At 35.3% G+C, this 23,264-nt stretch overlaps 2 protein-coding genes across 9 annotated transcripts in view; both read left to right on the top strand.

The window, feature by feature from the left end:
• mim (missing-in-metastasis) overlaps positions 1-23,264 on the top strand; it is a 332,503-nt gene that overhangs the window by 128,334 nt on the left and 180,905 nt on the right. The gene's annotated exons all lie outside the window — the stretch shown is intronic.
• LOC138712430 (myb/SANT-like DNA-binding domain-containing protein 3) lies at positions 15,767-18,076 on the top strand. 2 transcript variants are annotated; one of them, XM_069844236.1, is made up of 5 exons: positions 15,772-17,277; positions 17,365-17,441; positions 17,535-17,639; positions 17,727-17,783; positions 17,870-18,076. In XM_069844236.1, the coding sequence occupies exons 1-5, from the start codon at positions 16,821-16,823 to the stop codon at positions 18,074-18,076; spliced, it is 903 nt and encodes a 300-aa protein (XP_069700337.1). In that variant the 5' UTR covers positions 15,772-16,820. The 2 variants fall into 2 exon arrangements, with proteins under 2 accessions (XP_069700336.1, XP_069700337.1); XM_069844235.1 differs by having other exon boundaries at positions 15,767-17,441.

The following is a 23,264-nucleotide window of genomic DNA, read 5'->3' on the forward strand; positions in this document are numbered from 1 at the left end:
CCAAAACGATGAATGTTAGGGAAAAACTTGTTTATATCTTTCAAATCTCTTCTCATGATTTATTACCAGTTTCATTTAAACACAGAGTAAAAGCTTCTGGAAGTGTCTTTCGTACAATATTTATTCAGCCCCATCTAGATGTGCATTTATCGATGTATCAATATGATATCGATGTACAATTAATTTATCCACAAGTGACTAACCGCTTCTAATCTGAAGAGGAAAGTAATATTGTTTGTGGTTTCCATTCGAGGAAAAAGCTAAAAAGCACGCAGTTATTGGTGTTAATAGTAATAATTCGTCAGCACAACTACAATGTTTAATAAACAATGTTGATATTATGGAGTTGATGTAAACATTATCGAATTAAAGCTTAGTTTTGCTTGCATTTTTTAAAATATAAGTTTTCTCAACGTGTCTTTCGTAAAGCATGAATTCAATGTTTCGCCCCACATGTTTGTTATTGATATCGAAATGTATCGATACATATAGATATGTATATCTTATTGCCATATCGAAATTGATAAATCGACATTATATCGATAAGCACTCCTCTTATCCCCGTCAGCTCAACTGCCATTGTTTCGAAATGTCTTTCTGTAAAGCTTCTGCTTATAAATTACGTAGTGGATGAGCTTTCGGCCGTTGTCAGTTTTATTATTCAAGTATGGAATGGGCTGACAGAAATCTTTACTGCGCCGTGAATTTCAATTTTAAGCGTAATGAATTCTCCAGGAATTATTTTTGTTTTTACAGTTTTTCTGCCTCTTCAGGTTGCCTCGCGAGACAAAGAATGCCAACAACAAAATGTGACTAACAATGCAGAGTGAACAATAAGTATGGAACTTTTTAAATTTTACTTCTACAAAAAGAAAAGTTTTATACAAAAGCTGTTCGAGATAAACCATGCAATATGATACCAGACAAATACAACTTCTTTCTCAGTCACATGATTGATCTGTTCCATCTCATATACAGTGAACTGTTTTTGTGATAGAGTGGACCATTGTTTCACTGTGAATGCTTCTCATTTTGAGCATCTGTGGTAAAGTTTGGTTAATCATAGTGTTTTGTTTACTTTTAAGACCTACTGAACATGATTTTACGTGCTTATTTGTCTCAAGTTTCAAGTCCACGAAACAAGTTTAAATAGTTAAGACATGAAACGGTTGTTGAATGTGTAAAATTTCTACAAATTCATATGTAAAATATAATGGAGATTTCGAATATGTAAATTTTAATATAGGATGCCATTAAAAAATTAAGTTTACTGTCACATTCAGTATGCCTGAATAACTATAACTTTCTTCGAACACTGGTATCATATTGTATGTCTTATATCCAACAGTTTTTGTATAAAACTTCTTTTCAAGTTAAAATGTAAGAAGTTATTAGCAATATTCCATACTTATTGTTCACTCTGTATAATAAAAATAACTAAATAAATTTACTGAGTAATACTGTATAAACGTTAGGAATGTTACAATAGGTGTGTATCACGTTAGGTTAGGTTAGGTTTTGTAAGGTTATGAATGGTTACTACAGTTGGCGACACTGCAATCATTCTCCCACTCCACCTCAAATAACGTAACAACGACGAAATATGGCCGCCTTCTTCCTTCAAGTACGACGCTTTTCATATATAAGTAAGGAACCTATTTAGGGCGGGCTGGGTGGGACTAGTGATGGAGGAAATAAATTAAATACCGATATATTGATATTGCAATATATTGCAAACCTAATTTCGATAAACAATATATATAGCAGAAAATATATCGATATATCGAACGATTATTGATATATCGCTATTTCGTAAGCAAATTGCATTTTCAGGCGTACATTTACTGTATTACAATAAAATTACTTAAATTTTAGTATTTCTTTTTACCATTGAAATTAACATCATAACAGTCAAAAGCATAAATGTAAAATTGTAATACTAAACAATACATTTTCAATACCATAAATGGTGTAGGTCCTAACCTAAATAAAGATTATGGTGGAGGCAAGGGGGCTTAAATTATATAGTGGGAAAGAGTTAAGTTAACTCTAAATGGTTGAGTATTTGATATTGGAACACGATTCAATTATTCTAATTTTATATAGGATTCAATCCAGGACACCTAACATTGTAATCATTTTTAAATGTTAATAAACAGGTCTTGCAATTATTTTTAAATGTAAGTAAACCTTATGCAAATCAAGATTTTCAGGTATAACTCCCTGTAAAGTTGATTTGAATAATTTCGAGGGAAAAAATTGTTCCGGAGCCGGGTATCGAACCCGGGACCTTTGGTTTAACGTACCAACGCTCTACCACTGAGCTACTCGGGAACTCTAACCGACACCGATCCAATTTTTCCCTCTATATCCACAGACCTCAAAGTGGCCTGACAACCGTCAAGCAACCAACTCCGAGTGCACACTAACTCCGTGTGACTTAAATTGTGGTTTTCTGTTAACGAACAGTGACGTGTATTATGCAAATCAAGATTTTATCCTTCTATAGTAAGTTCCCATTGCAAGTTATTGTTACTCCAACATTCCAAACAAGAATGGTGATGATTATAGGAACATAATTTTTATGCAGTAAAAGATATAATAAGAAAACAGAATGTCATCACTAGGTTGTGCATAGAAATCAATGACGTAAAAAAATCACATCGGTATTAAATCCATGTTTCTCTTTCCATTTCACAATATAGAAATAAAAGTTTTGGTATCCTTTTTGAGGTTAGACGGTTCTCTTTCAGGGTGGGAGTTGCTCCTGCCTTTGAGAACATTAATAACAATATTAAAACAGTAGTAGATAAACCTCCCGTCTCTTACGTTCGATCACGTTGCATTTTGAATTTGGTGCTGCATATTAAACAGTTTGAATTCGAATTCCAGTCCAATTAGAACAAGGTATTGAGTGAGGTTGCACAATTATGTAACTGTCCACCTTCAGTAGCGCCATCTCTCGGGAATTATTGGAGTTTTCTAGTGTGGATTTTGTTGTTGTTGATAATGGTAATAAAAGTAATTCCACAAAAAAAAAAAAAATCGATAAATTTATGAGAAAACCGATATATTATACGATATATTGAATCAAAATTTCGATATCGATATATCGCTATTCGAAACGAAAATATCGGTATTTCGTAAAAACCGATATATCGTTTCCATCTCTAGGTGGGACCACAACTCTCCCAGTGATCACATCGAGTTTCTACTACTCCACACTACAAAACTAAGGTATTTTCGGTGTTTGTTTTTAATTTCCTACACTGGCAGTACATTAATAAAACTTCACCTAATATAATTGTAAATGTATCAGAGAAGTTAACAATTAAATAGATAAATATTAGATATTAACCCAATTAACAAGATACAAAGTGATTTTATAAAAGACACATACGACATTTAGAAATTCAGCAAATAGGGTCAGATCAAAACATTTGATTTCCAGTAAATGATGTTATTCCTTATAGAGATAGTGCCATAAAAGGTTAGATCCCTGCAGAGAACCATATTGATGGACATGCAGCCCGGAATACCATAGAAATAGGCTCAGGTAATCTCTTACGTTCAGCAGATCGAAAGATCAACCTGATATTGATAAGTTCCGCCAATAGGATACCTTTCATTTATCATCACCTAAGCTCACACACCACTCTGTGTCATATTTCATGATGAAATGAAAATGGGGGAGTTAAATTAGTGAAGTATAATCTTTTCGCTGTAAGAAAAATCCTAATGTAAACTGACTGAAATGACGCTTCATTGGCCGCTGTTTGGCACCATAGATTCTCAGTACGTGTTCCCGCCTACTGTTGTGTCCACACCTGTGGAGTAACGGTCAGCGCGTCTGGCTGCGAAACCAGGTGGCCCGGGTTCGAATCCTGGTCGGGGCAAGTTACCTGGTTGAGGTTTTTTTCCGGGGTTTTCCCTCAACCCAATACAACTTTCGGTGTTGGACCCCGGACTCATTTCACCGGCATTATCACCTTCATATCATTCAGACGCTAAATAACCTAGATGTTGATACAGCGTCGTAAAATAACCCTACTGTTGTACATTCTGTTTCATGTTAAACATTTCCCGTTACTCGTCAAGTAGGCCTAACCTCACTACTATGCATTCGTTTGCTTAGGAAACATTTACTTTAAAATTACTGCAAGTAAATTATTTTTAAGTCTTATGTCTTCACAATGGGCAGTTGAGGGTACAGTACCACGTGCTTACGTGAACAACTATGAGCTCGAGTGACGCCAGCTTTTTACAAGAACAGACTACCTCGGTATTACTGTTGGTATTCATCCGCGTTCATGAAGCATAACAAAATATAAAAGTGGCTTTCCTTTTACATAGCGTTTTACATATGAGTGAAGTTATATGTTTCATCATATTTAATAACTAGAATTCAATTTTTTATTTTCAAATAATACAAGATTATGGTTTCCAAATACGAACTATATGTTCCTGCGTTATGTGAGTGTTTCGACTGGGAGCCAATCATGGGTATGACCGCAACATGCTTATGTTTACATTAGGATTTTTCTTACAGCGAAAACAGTATAGTTTGAAACTGGGTAACATTCGGGGAAAAAATATCCTTTGCGAGTTCGCAGAATGGTATGCCCACTGAGCTGCCGAAGGGGCACCATCGTACATAATGGATGGCGTCATGTTAAACAGGATTCTGCCTTTTCTAACCTTGATGTTAGCAACTTCACCATGCTGTTGCTCAAAGGTAGACGAGGTTTTTGCACAAAGATGTTCAACGCCTCAATGACGCAAGAGTCATGCATGTCAATCTCTCCTTTCCATGCGTTTTTCCGTCGTCTATTCTAAGGGACATGGCAATTTCTCTTGCTTTCACTTGCAGGGTTTGACATGTGACAACCACGTGTCTGAGGATAAAAAGTAACGGCTTCCTTTCGCAATGGACGTCTTTCCTTGTTTTTGTTCTTTAGTGCCGGTACAGGTTTTTCCTTTGCTGTCTTAAGTGATTCTCGATTAAGTTAGATATTATTTACATAATTCGAGTGAAAAAAAATCTTAAATTAAAATAATTCACAATTTGTTATGTAGCGAGTACTTTCTTACACCTATCGGGGTTTATCATTTGTACCATTTTTTGGCTTCTTTTAACCTGACATTAGACTTAACACTTCGCTAGAATCCCATGATATAGGGTCACAGCAAAATCGGGAATTATCTAACACACCGGAAGAACATTTCAGAGTAATTCATATTAGAAATCATAGAGATTGAAAGACATCACCAAGAAAATTATTGGAACACCTGAAAACATACATACTATTCTGCCCAAGCGCAAGTCTTTCACTGCAAACCCAGCATTCTCCAATATTTTCTATTTCCGGTCTTCCTCTTAGTCTCCATATATAATTCATATATCTTAGGCCCGATTGTATAAACCATTTAATCTTAGATCAGAGGTTAAATTGATCCTTGTTTCAGCTGAACTTGGAATTTTGTGTTGTATAAAGTCTAATCTGAGATTAATTTGTCTCAAACTAAAGTCAACTTTGACTGAAGAAATTTCTCCGATTAAGTTAGATGATCCAAGTTCAGTTATTTCTTTTCTGTTTGAAATATACGAGTGACAGATTGTGCAAATAAAATATCCATAATTATTAATATTAATAGATATGATAGGTACATTTATATATATTTCTTTCAATTTCTTGCCTTAATACACAAACAATCTTATATTTTATAAGGCTCTATCGTGTTCAGCAGTATCAAATAACATAACCTATAATTATATTATACTGACGCATGGACAGTTGCCTGCACCAGGACTATCAGGGCATGATATCATTTATCTATCGTTTAATCTGCAGTGTCCTAAATCGACTCCTAGAGTAATTACTTACAGGGATATCAAAAGAATAGATGATATTGCACTGAAAGAAGACGCTGCGCAACTTCCATGGCACATGATCTGGACATTACGAACTGTAGACGAGAAAGTAGACTTATTCAATACGTTAATACTTCAACTTTATGACAAACACGCACCATTAAAGACCAAACGTACCAGAAAGACCCCAGCCCCTTGGATGACGACTGAAATACGTAGCCTGATGTCCGAACGCGACTTAGCCTATAGGAAATACACCCGCAATAAAAACGACGAATATTTTAACTTATATAAACACCTAAGAAACAGAACGACTCAACTAATAAGAAACGCTAAACTCAAATACTCCTACAAACTTATAGAGCCCAACACAACCCCTTCCGAGTTATGGAAAAATCTGAAGGTCATTGGACTTGGAAGGGCTAGTGAACAAGCAGACATACCCATCCCACTTGACCGATTGAACGAACACTTTGTAAAGGACCCGACCTTAAACAACACAACGAAACAAGACACAGTTTTGCCTGACTCAGCTCCCCCAACTCGAGACAAATTCTATTTTACTGACGTCACTCCTATTGACGTAATGAAAGCCATCCGACGCATCAAGACGAAAGCTCAAGGGCCAGACAACATTAGCATATTACTCATACAGAAAATACAAGACATAGTAATACCTACAATTGCACACATATTCAATAGTTCCTTAATCACTTCAACTTTCCCTAAAATATGGAAGCAAGCTTTCGTTCTTCCTCTTCCAAAAGTCAAAGTTCCCACCGACCCGAACGACTATAGACCAATCAGTATCCTGCCAGCCATATCAAAAGCACTGGAAAGAATCGTACACAGACAAATTACTAACTACATGAACGAACACAAACTATTCGACAAGTATCAGTCAGGTTTCAGAGCTGGACACAACACAAGCACTGCTCTACTTAAAGTGACAGAAGACATTCGTGAAGCAATCGACTCTAATAAAGTAACAATACTAACACTTCTTGACCTTAGCAAAGCTTTCAACTCTGTAAATTTCGACCTGCTCACCCATAAATTGAGAAATCTGCATTTGTCAGAGACTGCTGTGAGTTGGTTCGAATCCTACTTACGGGAAAGACAACAATGTGTTGTATCCGGGAATCGAAGCTCTTCCTGGTTTAACATAACATCAGGTATACCACAGGGTTCGGTACTCGGACCATTGTTGTTCACGATATATGTCAGTGATATTACATCTCATGTAAGGCATTGTAACTATCACTTGTATGCTGACGACCTTCAATGCTACATCTCTTCCCGCTTAGATCGAATAAATGACACTATAGATAAATTGAACAAAGACATTGACTCGATTGTGACATGGACAAAGAAATTCCATCTTAATATCAATCCTGGAAAGACACAAGCAATCATATTAGGACACAAACGGCAAACCGACGCTGTAAAGCACCTCGACATTTCCCCCGTTAAACTAAGTACAGTGCATATCCCTTTCAGTTCTTCGGTAAAAAATCTTGGCATTCACATGGATAATAATCTCAACTGGGACATGCAAATCACAGAAACCTGCAGAAAAGTATATTCTATTATTCATGTGCTAAAAAGGATAAATGTTCATCTTCCCTCTTGCTTAAAAAAGTCCCTTGTGCAGACCCTTGTATTTCCCCATTTTGACTATGCTGACATTTTACTGACTGACCTTTCCAGCGACAACAAAATGAAACTTCAACGTGCTCATAATTTGTATGTACGTTTTGTAAGCAATGTTCGTAAATATGATCATATTACCCCATCCCTGGAAGCAATAGGTTGGCTTAAACTAGATAAGAAAAGAAATTTACATTCACTTCTCTTTCTCTTCGAAATCTTGAACTCTTCTATTCCTTCGTACCTGTCGTCTCGCTTCACTTACCTTTCTTCCCACCACAATCTGAACACACGCTCTCGTCATGAAACAATACTAACAATACCATCCCATCGCACCTCCTCATACTCATCCTCTTTCACAATAGCCCTGCCAAGACTCTGGAATTCGTTACCTGCTAGCATCAGGGACTGTCGAAATAAAATTCAATTCAAACGCAAACTTACTAGGCACTTGGTCAGTAATTGAGACTCGTTCAGACATGGTTTCTTGTAAATAGTTCTTTTAATCTACCACAAAATATCTCAATATCCGGTAATTTCATCACTATAGAATTTTGTTATTGTAGGTTTAATTTGTAATTTAGTAAATACAAAAATATTCTTTGTTCTTAACTTCTATGATAAAATGTCTAGCTTTCATTAATCAGGTATTCTTGTCGTACTTTAATTTTTATTGTAATTGTAATTGTAAATTTAATATTAATTGTAATCTTATTGTTCATGTTATAGTTGTAATCCCCTGGTAGAGGGGCAGAGAAGGCCTGACGGCCTTATCTCTACCAGGTTAAATAAATAAATCTAATCTAAATCTAATCTAATCTATTATGTTTATAACAACCATTAATTATTAACGGATATGATAGGTAAATTCATAAATTTTCAATTAACTGTATTACTAAACGAAAATTGTCGTTTTATAAAGCTTTATTATGTTTAGCAGTATCAAACACCATAACATGATAACAACTCGGAGAACAGTAACCTTCTTCTTATTGTCCGCCATTATTTACATTGCACAAAAAACCAGTGTCTCCAACAGAGTTTACGGAAAGTCGTCAAAAAGTAGTTGTAAAGTCGCTAGATTTCTCATTATCGACAAAGAAAGATTAAATTTTGTCAGTATGGGGTGCTAAAAAGGTCGCTAAATTCCTATTTAAGCAATATAAAAGTTAAAAGAAATTGTTGTTGAAAAAGAGTTAAAGTCGCTAGATTGGCAACACTGAACAACCCTGTCCGCGCATCACGTTTTTCACCTGTTTATGCGATGTTGCCAAATCCTTTTCACGTGAACTTAGATTTCATTTGAACCAAGGTAATTTGATCGCAGGAAAGTTTTATACAATAGAAGAAGTGTCTGAACTCGGTTCACTTTTCGATCTTCGATCAAAGTTGATCTTTAGTCAGGGAGATTTATACAATTGGGCCTTAATGTCGTCTACCATCTGATATCTTCTTCTGCTCCGAACTCTTCTCCCGTTCACCATTCTTTCTAGTGTATCCTTCAATAGGCAGTTTCTTCTCAGCCAGTGACCCAGCCAATTCCTTTTCCTCTTCCTGATCAGTTTCAGCGTCACTCTTTCCAACACAGCTTCATTTCTTATTGTGTATGTCCATTTCACACGCTCCATTCTTCTCAATATCGACATTTCAAATGCTTCTATTCGTTTCTCTTTACTTCGTCGTAATGTAATTGTTTCTGCCCCATAAAATGCCACACTTAACACAAAGCACTTCCCTAGTCTCTTCCTTGATTCTTTTCTCAGAAATCCGCAGACGATGATCTTTTCTCTATTAAAAGCTTCCTTTGCCTTTGCTATCTTCCTTTTGACTTCCTGGCAGCAGCCTAAAGCCTATGTTAGGCCTACTGCTTATAGTACACCCCAAGTATTTGAAGCTGTTCACTTGCTCTACTGCCTCATTTAGTATTCGCACGTTTAACCTCTTTATTTTTCTCCCTATGACCATGGTCTTCACCTTGTTTGTATTTATCTTCATTTCATAATGCTCACAACTATCATTTAGCTCTAGTACATATCCCTTAATAAGTCTTATCGTCTCCTCTTCTGCTAACAACGTACTTTATTCTGCTTCCTCCTACCTGAAATACTGTAAGGTTTATTTTCTGGGAAGTATAGACTATTGCCTAAAAATGTTCATAAATCATGTAGGGAAATTTACTCATCAGTTGTCTTTAATTGCATTTGATTTACATATGTGGCATTAATGATTTTTAACCTTAAAGCGTAAGTAATAGTTCTATAGCTTACATTGTTACACATTGCCGGGAAGTTACATTCCTAAGAGGAGAGATAATATTTTGCTCATAGTTCAACATCGCGTCATTATATTGCACAATGCTTCATATGGAATCCGTATATTGTATCATATGACCTAGTTCAGTTGGGCATCATATTCCTTTCAAAGAAATTATTGTGAGCAGCACTACATATTATGATTTTGCCATACCTAGCAACGATATTACAGTATATATTAATATGCATTAATAGTTTCGTATAAGTTCATCTTTCCATTACGTCATTACACAAAAAACCTGCTGCAATGATTGCACTTTTAGGAACACAGAAACTGCGTGGTAGAGACTATTCAGCGGCATTTCTTAGAAAATTATGGATTCAGTAATTGTGAGCAAAAACCTCTTTATTTCCTGGTATTATATGATTACGTCTGCAATATACAATTCAATAGAATTTGTAACAGTATAAAATACAGGAAACAGCGTCAAAGGATCACAAAATAACGTTAAGAAATAACTGAAAGAGAACAGAGAGAAAGCGGAATAGATCATGCTTAGGCCTACTACGTATTATAATAAAATGTTATGCGATTCACTTCTCATTGTAAGTTGACTGTGCACAAAGAAAGATTTCCTGAGTAGACAGAAAGGGACACATGAATATTCTTAACCGGCGCTTTATTATTATTATTATTATTATTATTATTATTATTATTATTATTATTATTATTATTATTAGCCAATGGCTGTTGTCCAGCACATAAATATAAATAAATAAATAAATAAATAATAATAATAATAATAATTATTATTATTATTATTAGCGAATTTTTTTGCGAAAATTGACTATTTTTGTGGAAAATAACCATTTCTGCAATAAAAACTAAAAAAGACATTTCTTAAATTATTTTAAATACAGTATATTGGTTGCGTTAGCTGCAAAAAATAGAGACAAATTATAGGCATATAGGAATTCCATTATTCTCTTTAATGATCTACAGGATCGTTGATGACTGATTTTTGTACAAAACGGAGTTGAGTAACAGGCTGATTTTCAGATGATGCAGTTATTATTATTATTATTATTATTATTATTATTATTATTATTATTACTTACTTACAAATGGCTTTTAGAGAACCCGGAGGTTCATTGCCGCCCCTCACATAAGCCCGCCATCAGTCCCTATCTTGATCAAGATTAATCCGATCCCTAGGATCATATTCCAACTTCCTCAAACCCATTTTAATATTATCCTCCCACCTACGTCTCTAATTCCCTAAAAGTATTTTCCCTTCAGGTCTTCCAACTAACCCTCTATACGCATTTCCGGATTCGCCCATACGTGCTATATGCCCTGCCCATCTCAGACGTCTGGTTTTAATGTTCCTAATTATGTTAGGTGAAGAATACAATGCGTGCAGTTCTACGTTGTGTAACATTCTCCATTCTCCTGCAACTTTATCCCTCTTAGCCTCAAATATTATTATTATTATTATTATTATTATTATTATTATTATTATTATTATTATTATTTCGTCATGAATGTTGCAAATACAGTGCCGTGTATAAGATTATTGCTCATAAAATTAAGAGTGTATATGAGTGTATGACATCATATTGTGAAAAAAAAATTCACGAAATTTTTACGAAATTACTGTCACATTTTTAACCATAAGTGCGAATTTTATTTATTTTTTACTAAAAATCTAAAAAAAAAAAATTCATTAAAAAAACTGGCCTTGATCGTAACGAACTTAAAATTTACTGTCTTGATTTAAAATATTTTAATATGTATAATTAAGTAGTGTTTCATACCTAAAACGTTTTCAGATTCTCGATCTGTTCATTATAATTCAGAATCGTTATTCATTGACCCTCGCTACCTGGTAAGATCAACAGAAGGCCACCATGTTCCAGAATCGCAAATCTAAACCCTGTACTGCGGTTGATACAAAGGTTTCAAGTAGATACGGTCATCAGACATGGAACTGGTTGGGGCGACTGGCTTGAGTGTCCAGTTTCCTGCATGGATGACTTTTCTCACGCTTGTTGACAAACAAAGATCATCGCTTTGTTCTGTTTTGACTGCGTTAAAATGTTCTCTAGTTAGAACAACGACCTTGAAACGTTTGGCAAGGAACTGGGATGAAAGTAAAAATGTTTGATACGAATAATAGATTTGATGCACCCATACTGAGTTCAAAGTAACAAGCTTTGAATGCTAACATAGGCCTGCGAGCATTTATTTTCAGGAATCTCGTAAAGCTCAATAATTTACAGATTACCCTTTCAATATTTGAGGAATTAGAATTGCTCGATTCAGTTGAGCTAAACCCACTAGTAACACTACCAGCTGATGAATTCTCATCAAAGTGGATCGGGGTTCCGGTTACATTCCCGGCAGTTAGTCTGAGATTTGTAGAGGATGAAACGGATGTGGGACAGATTTTGTGACAATATACTTGGTTTCTCCAATCCTTTCCCATTTCTCTTACTTACTTACTTACTGGCTTTTAAGGAACCCGGAGGTTCATTGCCACCCTCACATAAGCCCGCCATTGGTCCCTATCCTGAGCAAGATTAATCCATTCTATATCATCATATCCCACCTCCCTCAAATCCATTTTAATATTATCTTCCCATCTACGTCTCGGCCTCCCTAAAGGTCTTTTTCCCTCCGGCCTCCCAACTAACACTCTATATGCATTTCTGGATTCGTCCGTACGTGCTACATGCCCTGCCCATCTCAAACGTCTGGATTTAATGTTCCTAATTATGTCAGGTGAAGAATACAAGGCGTGCAGTTCTGTGTTGTGTAACTTTCTCCATTCTCCTGTAACTTCATCCCTCTTAGCCCCAAATATTTTCCTAAGCACCTTATTCTCAAACACCCTTAACCTATGTTCCTCTTTCAAAGTGAGAGTCCAAGTTTCACAACCATAAAGAACAACCGGTAATATAACTGTTTTATAAATATTCCCATTTCTTTATTTCACATAATTATTGTACGACTTTCTATCGTCTCAGAATAACTTTTGTAGTTGATAAGAAATGTTTGTCGGCCTGGGTGGCGCAGCCGATAGAGTGCTGGTCTTCTGTGCCCGGTTCGGGTTCGATCCTGGCCCAGATCGATGGCATTTAAGTATGGTTAAATGCGACCGACTCATGTCAGTAGATTTACTGACATGGGAAAGAACTCCAGTGGGACAAAATTCCGGCACACCGGCGACGCGACCTAGGCAGTTGCGAGCGTTGTTAAATAAAACATAATTTAATTTCTATAATAAGAGATGTTATTTGGATAAGTTCTAATTGCTTCTGTGCTTCAATTAATGCGTAAAATAAACTATCCTCCATTTCCTCTATCTATCATTGTCTGATCTGTCTTGTGTGTCTCTCCGTCTGATGGCCTGTCCATCCGTATATGGAGACAGTATCCATCTGTACACCTGTTACGAACACTGCTGGCGACTTACGACTACATCATTATTATTCTGTATCTGACAAGCAAACATTCTCATGGGGGCAGATTAAAAAGTTATTTGTTTTTCTTTCACCATATTGATAATATCAAAACAAGTGTTTATACAAATTTTGACCACTCGAACGCAATTACGAAAGCCGTAAAAATAAGTTTCTCTTGGGCCGTTTATATAAAGAAAACACAATTTTATGGAAAAATTTATTGGAACGGATACAAAAATTGTTGGGCTATTTTTCAACATATTCCCGACCGGAATTCAGACATTTGTAGTACCGTGGGATCAGCTTTTGTATCCCTGTGTTGTAGAAGTCCGCCGCCTGCGGTCGGAACCATCTGCACCTCTCTGTCGAGTCCACGTTATGACAAATGTCTCAATTCCAGTCGGGAATATGTTGAAAAATAGCTAAACAGTTGTTGTAGCCTATATGTTGTAATAATGTTTTCATGAAATTGTTTTCTTTCTGTAAACGGCCCCAGGGAAACTTATTTCTTACGGCCCTCGTAATTGCGCTCGGATGGCCAAAATTTGTAAAAAGCACTTGTTTTTACGTTATTAACTTGTTGGAAGAAAAATAATTAACTTTTTTATCTGCCCCCATGAAAATGTTTGCTTGCGAGAGCTAAAATCACGCAAATCACAAGTAATAATTTTGTAGAAAAGCCGAGAACCAAAACTTCGCTGTTATATTTGTTTTTGTATTTAATTGTCACAAGTAGGGGATTTATTATCATCTGTCTTTGTGGAAATATTTCATTCTTTTATTAAAATGTTATTTTTAATAGATCAGAAGCGTGTTCAGTCTTTTCACCAAAGAATATAGCATTTAGGCCTATTTATTACTGATGAACTGTTAAGTTATTTGAATAAATACTAACTACTTCACTGTGTTAACATGATAAATTTTGGTGTTCTATTACCTGATTTACTACTTTCGAAATTGTTTATATCATCCTCTGAAACCTAAAGTCTTGTTTCATCCTATTTCAAGAAGTAAATGTGAATTTAAATTTGTGATTACGTATTTAGACTTTGTTGAATATTAACAATTTGGTGAAATCTATAGAATTAATGAAGTCTTATATCACACACTGTATTTTGGATTCCCTTCATTTTCTCTCATGTAGGCTTGTCACATTAAGGGGACCTCAGATCTCTAATCTCATTTTAGAAAAAGGCTGAACTCAACGTGCTTTAGCTCTCATTTACAGATTTATATTCTTAAACTAGCTGTACCCGTGTGCTCCGCTGCACTTATTAGAAATAAATATAAAGTAATTACATAATTAAAATAGGACATCTGGTCCAGGTAACATTCGTGTTTGATAGAAGGGTAAATCGTTTAATATGTCACTTAATTTAAATTGTATTTAAATAATTAAAATGCGATCATTTTGCTCCAGAGACCACACATTTAGTGCAATGGTAATTCCTTTAACATGTTTCTTAATTGTTATTACATGCAAATAATTAAAATATCATTTGGTTCAGAGAACATCCGTTTTTGGTGCAATTTGGTCCCATCAAAATTTTGCTTGGAATGAAATGTATCGGAAATCATTTTTAAAGATACTTTTGTTATGTAACATTTTTCACAAAAATCAATAATAAGCGAGATATTTTGGTTTATTTAACTCAGGCCCCCTTATAACCCCTCTTTTAAATAAAGTATTTTGAATGCCATATAGCCTAAAATCTAAGTTACAACGAACTTAATTTATATTCCAATTTTCATATAAATCGGTTCAGCCATTATCGCGTGAAAAGGTAACAAACATCCAGACAGACAGGCGTACAAACAAAATTTTCAAAAAAGCGATTTTCGGTTTCAGGATGGTTAATTATACATGTTAGGAGCAATTATTTTTGGAAAAGCGAAAATTACCAGAAAAATTTCGGCTACAGATTTATTATTAGTATAGATATAAGTATTGTAAATAATTAGTTTATCATGCAGTGGCGTGAGCAATTCTATGGTAAAGTAAAATTCAATTACCGTTCAGTGGAACGTTGTTGTGCACACCAAATGGACATAACTCAGATCGGCCTGTACGAGGAATATAATTGTCTCTCCTGTTTGTTTACATAAGAACCAAATTAATGTGAGATGACGTCTAGGAAGTACATAGTACCGAAATATTGGAAACTTTCCAATTCGCTACACCGTTGAAGCACTCTAACCAGCCACAACGAAAGTATGAATTTCATATTCATACGAGTGTTGTACGTTTTCACGGCGTCAGTCATAAACCCTTACAAAGTACATTTTTACCCAACTATTGATTAGATATGACCCTCACTCCACTTCCCACACCCTCTGAAGGGAATCCTGGTGACGATTCACTTCAAGTATTGCAAGCTTGAGTTAGGGCTTGCCACTTTTCTGTACAGTGCGTGTTACGCATGGGGGGAATGTTTAGAAATACAGCTTTTCGTGTATGACACTAACGTTTACGAATTATCCATCTTCTTCTATCTGACAGTCGACCTTAAATTCCAGTGAGCTGCAATTTGGTAAGACTTCGCAGAAGGTATTAAATCGAAATATCTTTATATAAAGTTTGCATTCTTTAACGAGTAAAATTTTATTTTTCTTCCCGTCCTTTTCGCTTGAAAACGAAGACATGTCAATTTTTAAGCTACTTACTATACGTTTACTTTACATTGGATTTTTTTCTATTACAAATGTGTTGAATTTTATTTGACATTTGTCGAAATGTTCAAGATATATTTTGGACTAATCATAAACGTTACGAAAAACACATTTTTAACATGCTGAAAACCTGTTTTTCACAAGTTAAAAAGACTCGCAGACAGTTGTGTTGAACAAAATTCAACGTAATGTAAATATAACTTAATAATGTTTTGGACAAATTCATAGTACCGGTAGACTATATTCAGAACAAAGCCTTGTACTTTTATTCAATAAAAACCAAATACAGCGTTTTGGATATCTATTTTGAACATAGATATGTAGCCTATTGCAAAGGTAACCTATAGAAGTATTATGGTTTCTTTATTTCTTTAAAAACGGGAAAGTCTCAATCTAAACTTCTGAATAGCTTAAGTCTCCAATCCTTTAACTTACTAATAATTAGGGCTCGGAAGTTTATGACCTAAAAATCACAGAGAAATTACCTATAAAAAGACGGTAAATTTCTGAAAATATGACATTGAAATTAAAAATAATATATATAAACTAATATTATTATTATTATTATTATTATTATTATTATTATTATTATTATTATTATTATTGAATAAGGTGCTTAGGAAAATATTTGGGGCTAAGAGGGATGAAGTTACAGGAGAATGGAGAAAGTTACACAACACAGAACTGCACGCATTACATTCTTCACATGACATAATTAGGAACATTAATGCCCGGTTTCATCAACAGATGTTATAACTCTGCTAACACGTTGTTTCTTAACATGAGTTAAAATTTTTAACAATTTGTTAAGACTCTTGCATTTCACCAACATTTTCCTGCAAAATGTTAACTAACATGTTGTTAATACTCGCAAGAATAGCGAACACAACGAATCGAGAAGGCGGTGTATGATTCATACGATTTCTGAATGCACTCCGTTGCGCTTTTGTTTGAACATCTGTGAAATAATGGCGCGCGAAGTTACCATGAAGAGGATGAGGGGCACAAATTTTTCTTCTTTTGAGAAAGAGTTGTTGATAGAACTAGTAAACAAGTATAAAGAAATTATAGAGTGCAAGAAAACCGATGGGTTGAAAATTAAAGAGAAGGACGAAACGTGGGACAAACTAAGAGACGAATATAATTCGAATGGGAGTGTGACATCAAGAACAACAAAACAACTGCGACAATTTTATGTTAACTTAAAAAGATCAGCTAAGAAAGCAAGGAGTGACGAACGGGTGGAAAGGTATAAAACAGGTGGTGGTCAATGTACAACTAAAGTTGATGAAAGTGTTCTGTCCCTCATAGAGGACCAAATAGAACCTAACAGCAACCCCTTCGACTGTGATTCAGAATACTATGGTAAGTACCAGTTGCATTATATTAGCATTATCTATTCATTCAAATTAAATTCGTTTGTATTTAATAACAATTTTATTTTATTTTTAGGTGACGCTGAAATAATTACAACCGAACAGGAAGCAAGATCTTGCGATATTGTTGAAGTCATAGCAGTAGTACACGAGGTGATAAATCACTTTCATTAACTATATATACTTTTAAATTTATATTATATCAAGACAAATTGTAAACTATAATTTGTATTATTGTTGTTGTAGGAGAATGTAAACAGAAAACAATTATCACTTGAGGACAACACAGCATCACTTGAAATGGGTACACCAGGCCCGGCGTCTAACACATCTCTTCTTGTCACTCCAGTTGTGAGTACGACACTTCTATTAAGTTTTTAGGTTAGTTATTTTTTAAATTAAGAATGAAAGTTTAATAAACGGGGTTTGTACTTCCAGGCTGAAGCTTTAACAGGAGCAGAAAACTGTAACAAGCAGCAGACTCGCGTCACCAAGGTCAGTATCACAGCTGGTCACGTTGAGGGTTATAATAAAAGTCCGCCAGGAGTGCCAAAATTTTCACTGCTGATTTTTGTTTCCAGGCTAACCTTTGTCGTAACAACATTGCTGCACTTGCCGAGAGCAGGACAACTCTCTGTGAAAAAGAAATGTATTTAATCCAACAGAAATATAACCAGGAGCAACAACTGCTGAAAATGAAAATGGAAACTGAGAAACTAAAACAAGAAGCATTTAGAGAAAAATTAATATACTATAAAGAAAAAAGAAAGCGTGTTGAGGATGAATAAGTTAGTTGCAGTGTATTTTGTTTGTAGAAGTTTGGTAGAAATGTATAGTTTAAGCGTGTTTCATGTAGTATAGGTAACAAGTTTAAAAATAAAACGTTTGTAGTACTTACAAGCGAAGTGTTGTTGTGCAAATGCGTTCCTGTAAGCTGCTGCAGTTTGTTCATTTTCCATGTGAATAGGAACAAGATTCTGGTTTCTAATGTGCCTATTCCTTCTTCTTTCTGTGATGTACTGATGCAGTGTCAAATCTTCTGGAGGAAGTTGATCCCTTGTCTCCACTGCAATGTTGTGCAACACTGCTGTCGCCACAATTATCGTCAAGGTTGTTTGTCGTTTAGTTCGTAGCCCCAAGCTGAGAACCGGAAGACGTCTCTTCCACACACCTATCATCCTCTCTACACAGTTTCTTGTCCTAATATGTGCTGCATTATAATTGTGCTGGGGTCTTGTTTCGGGATGAAGGTATGGTGTTAGTAGATATTTTCTTAAAGGGTATCCACTGTCACCTAAAAGGATACCCTCATCAATTGCTCCCATTTCAAATTGAGCTCTGATATGCGAGTTGCTGAATATTGTGCTGTCGTGTACTGATCCAGGCCATCTAGCTACTATATCCCTAATTAGGAGGTTGGCATCACTGATGACCTGGACATTAACAGAAAAGTAACCTTTTCGATTCCGATATATTTCTGCCCTATTGCCTCCAGGTGACTGAATCTTGATGTGCGTACAGTCTATTGCACCCACAATACCAGGAAAATTGTACATATCATAAAACTGTTGTACAATACTCGGGCGTTCTTGTACTGAGGGGAATGTTACGTACCTTCTTCTCATTGATGCTATTGCTGCAGAAACTTTACTAACAATTCTACTTACTGTAGATTTTGAAATTCCAGCATTATCTCCAACCATTAAGTGAAATGATCCAGTGGCATAAAACCTCAGAGTTATCAGTATCTGCTGCATTGGAGATAGAGGCATGTTTCTGTTGGTCGGGTATTCTAACCTCTCTTGTATTTCTTCCACAACCTTACCGACGACAGTTTTGGACAATCTATATCTCTTCAAAAATTCTTTCTTCTCGCAAATTTTCAAAATCATTTCGTCTTAAAGTTCTTCCCCTATTAGGAACGTCATTCAGATGGTCTAAATACAGCAATTCCACATCAAAAGCATTATTTACGTCCGCCATTTTCAACTGTTTAACAATTGTTAAGCCTTTAACATAAGGGAGATGGGATGTTAATTTAACACAGAGTTTAACTCTTTGTTAGAGCTAACATTTGTTGATGGAACAGAATTTTTGTTAAATCAAATGTTAAACTAGTTTAACAACGTGTTAAAAATTAACATTGGTTGATGAAACTCGGCATAAATGCAGACGTTTGAGATGGGCAGGGCATGTAGCACGTATGGGCGAATCCAGAAATGCATATAGAGTGTTAGTTGGAAGGCCTGAGGGAATAAGACCTTTGGGGAGGCCGAGACGTAGATGAGAAGATAATATTAAAATGGATTTGAGGGAGGTGGGATATGATGATAGAGACTGGATTAATCTTGCTCAGGATAGGGACCAATGGCGGGCTTATGTGAGGGCGGCAATGAACCTCCGGGTTCCTTAAAAGCCAGTAAGTAAGTAAATTATTATTATTGTTATTATTATTATTATTATTATTATTATTATTATTATTATTATTATTATTATTATTATTGCATGTCCAAAATCACGCTAGTGCCCATTTAAATATTAGGAGGAACTCAAATTCCCAGACATACCTCTTATTCAGCATTGCAATAAAGAGCCATTGCCTTTCGTAGGGTTTCGGGTTTGAAGGATCGCTGGTTGCTTTCCTTTCGACATTTTTACTCCTTTACCTGTGAGATACAATATATTGACTGCGGGCACTGCGGCTGCAGTATTTGTTCTGTTGCATTGAATTGGGGGAAGCACGTAACACACGTGATCAAGAGTCAAAGCTGATGCAACCATAAGGAAAATTCCTGTATGACGCAATCGAATTGCGTAAGAATCTGCAGTAGTTTCTCGAATATAGACTACGACTACATTAGAAAAATAAGTTCGTTCAAAAGAGAAAAGGCAGAAATGAAGAAAAGGTAGAACATTTCCTATTAAAAAAAAAAAATCAATAGATAATAAAGGACCGAAAAATGCAAAAAAAAAAAAAATGGAAAAATAAAAGTAGACTATATTGCTTCGTGTTGAAGTGAAACGAGTTTATATTGTATTCTGCATTGTTTGTGATGTCTCAGAAAATTGATATTTCATCAACTTCGGAGCTCTACTAATAATTATTATAAAACAAAGAAAGTCCGTCAACAGCTTTACCGTATGGTTTGTTCTTTTGTGTTCCAGTGACCCTAGTTCAATGCCGTCCCGCTCTGTCATATCATAAATTTTCCTTCGTATCACTGTCCCATTGGGAGACTATCTTACCAACCTTCATGACCTACATTCTGCTATACAGTAAGGTCATTTTATGATACAAAATGATGCTGATTAGCATGCTGTGATGAAAAATATAGACTTTGAGTTCGGTCATATGTAGAATAAAATGTAATTAGAGGCGTGTTAGGGTATTTCTAAGACTGCAACTATTACGTTGAATAAATTTTTAGTCTTAGGCTTATATTAAATCCGTAATAATTTATTTTAGATATACGTAAACAAAATAGATAGGCCTAAACTAATAAATATATGAGGACAAATATTAAGAACAACTCATACTTTCAGTAAAATATTTGAATGCGACAGATGTAATGTAAGCATTAGTTACTTAATATGAATGTAGGCCTACTTATGTAAGTGAAAACTTGATAATACTGCTACAAATGTTATATATGATTGGACTGGAAACTTAAAAATATATTATTTTACTTCTTTTAGAGCTTTCAACTTCTTATCACAGTTCTCCATAAATAATAATAGAAACGGGAGGAAATACTGTAGCCTATTTCTTGTTGTGAGTTTTTATGATCCAAATTTATCGTAGAATTAGATTCATTTTCTGCATTAATGTTGTTGTGATTACTGTAGTGGTGGTGGTGATTATTATTATTATTATTATTATTATTATTATTATTATTATTATTATTATTATTATTATTATTATTAAAGATTTCTCTTATTTATAAACCGTCATTTCATACATAAAAACATGAGTTATTACTACTATTCGACCGAGTGATTATGTGGCATCTCGAATTCCCCCACCCATTTCTACTGGCCGCTCTGTAAAGGCTACTGGGTGGTTGTTAGGCTCTTTCCTAAAAATAGTTGCTGTTCGGAATTGGAAGTCTACGTAATATTATACAACTGTTTAAAATAATTTTAAGAAAAGGGTCCCGTAAAATAAGCAAGTTAACTGTTACGTTACTTCCCCCGTTTCGCCGACCCTGCGGCATAACCACTCGGTCGGATAGGTCCTTAGAGTATTTTTCAATCATTCCCTTACTACGTTGAGATTCCATACAGCAGAGGCGGGTTGTGGTTCTTATATTATGATAATTTACAATTGCAATAAATTGAATTTGTTGTTGTTTACAACACTTTTGATCTACTAAAGTTCTTCATTATAGGTAAGATATCATGAATAATAATAATAATAATACTAATAATAATAATATAATAATAATAATAGTAATAGTGATGTAATGAACAGGACGCATGATCATCGGTAAACACAGTACTGGGTAAATCCAAGTCAAAGTATACAACCAGTCCATCTAAGGAAGAGATAATTCTAGAAATAAAACTGGATCCGCTAAATTTTGTAGCCAGGAACGTTGCCACTTGATCCACAGTGGAAGACGTCGAGTCTACAAGGGCTGCATGTAGTAACCACAAATCCTATTAAGAAGCATGAGGACCCCAATATACGTAGGCTATCTTCTCCCATTCGGTTCAGCATGTTGTTGGAGCGTAACTATTTCTCGACATATTTTCGGCTAGCGTGTTTCTTTTATTTTGAGATTGTTTTATGTTTTCAGTATTTCTGTTCCTTTTAAACTCGTAATTATCTCAGTTCGTGGTGAGATTGCTGAGACTTAAGCTACATGTCATTTCAGTGTTGTGATGTACATATTCTTATTAGACTAAATATAGAAGAAGTATTGCGACTATACAGTGAACTTTCAATGAAATACGCACTTTCAGTAAAGTATCATTTCAATTAAACTTTGTTCTTGTTTATATTTCATATCTGAATCATCATGGGGAAAGATTTTCGCGTTAAATTTCGGCTAGTATTTACCCAGCATCGTGATGCACTTGGAGAGCTACGATAAGTAGCGAAATCCGTTTACAAAAGCCAGCTGAGGGGATCGTGCTAACCACACGATATCTTCATTTTGTTTGGATGATCGTCCACCTCTCCTTCGGCATATGAACGTGAGGCCAGAATCCTGCTAGTCGGTCTTGAATCCTTGGGCTGTAGCGCGACGGATTTATTTTATATCTGCTAGCCACTTCATTAGAAAAAAATGTATTTACTGTTTGTGTTGTGTGTGCGTGCGTGCGTATGTGTGTGCACGTACTCGACGATATAATATGTCAGAGGAAGAACAATTCAACCATTTTCTGGAACAAGTACTTAACTACAAAATCTTGAATTTGAGATAGTGAGAATCAAGAAGTTCACCACAGAGATCTTGCAACGTTGGTGGTAGATTAAGTATGCAGTTGTAACGAGATTGGATTAATTATTATTGTTACTTTTTGTACGCCATTTTTCGTGTTTTTTTTTTTTTATTATCTGAGTCTATACTCGGTACACTGTGAGAACTGTTGTGTACTAAGAATATAAATTATATTAGAAAAACGAAAAGTAGATGTTATCACAGCACAGAAGTAGAAGTAGATTGATGCTATTGGAAGAGATAGTGTAGGTCACTTCTTTGTTTTCTACCGCGCATCCATATTTGAGTGATGTTCACCCGCACAGATATACGAGGGAGAGTCAGTAAGTTATTGAAGTAGCGATCTACATTTTTTAATCAAGCTCCTGAAGCTATCACGCTAGATGCAGTATTATGGATATGCGCACAAGCGAAACAAAGAAGCAGCAGTTGCAATACGGCGGCATCACTGCACGGGTGTTCCATTGGCGACTTGATCCGAACATGCTTTGCCTTGGGCTCGTAATATCTGTCTACTTCAAGCATCTGA

This window comes from Periplaneta americana, chromosome 13 (genome assembly GCF_040183065.1).
Source record: "Periplaneta americana isolate PAMFEO1 chromosome 13, P.americana_PAMFEO1_priV1, whole genome shotgun sequence".
Classification (NCBI taxonomy): domain Eukaryota; kingdom Metazoa; phylum Arthropoda; class Insecta; order Blattodea; family Blattidae; genus Periplaneta; species Periplaneta americana.

Coding starts and splice junctions, on each gene's coding strand:
- LOC138712430 (XM_069844235.1), top strand. CDS start 16,821: ATGATTCATACGATTTCTGAATGCACTCCGTTGCGCTTTTGTTTGAAC. Junction 17,442..17,534: donor TCATAGCAGTAGTACACGAG/GTGATAAATCAC, acceptor TTGTTGTTGTAG/GAGAATGTAAACAGAAAACA. Junction 17,640..17,726: donor CTCTTCTTGTCACTCCAGTT/GTGAGTACGACA, acceptor TTGTACTTCCAG/GCTGAAGCTTTAACAGGAGC.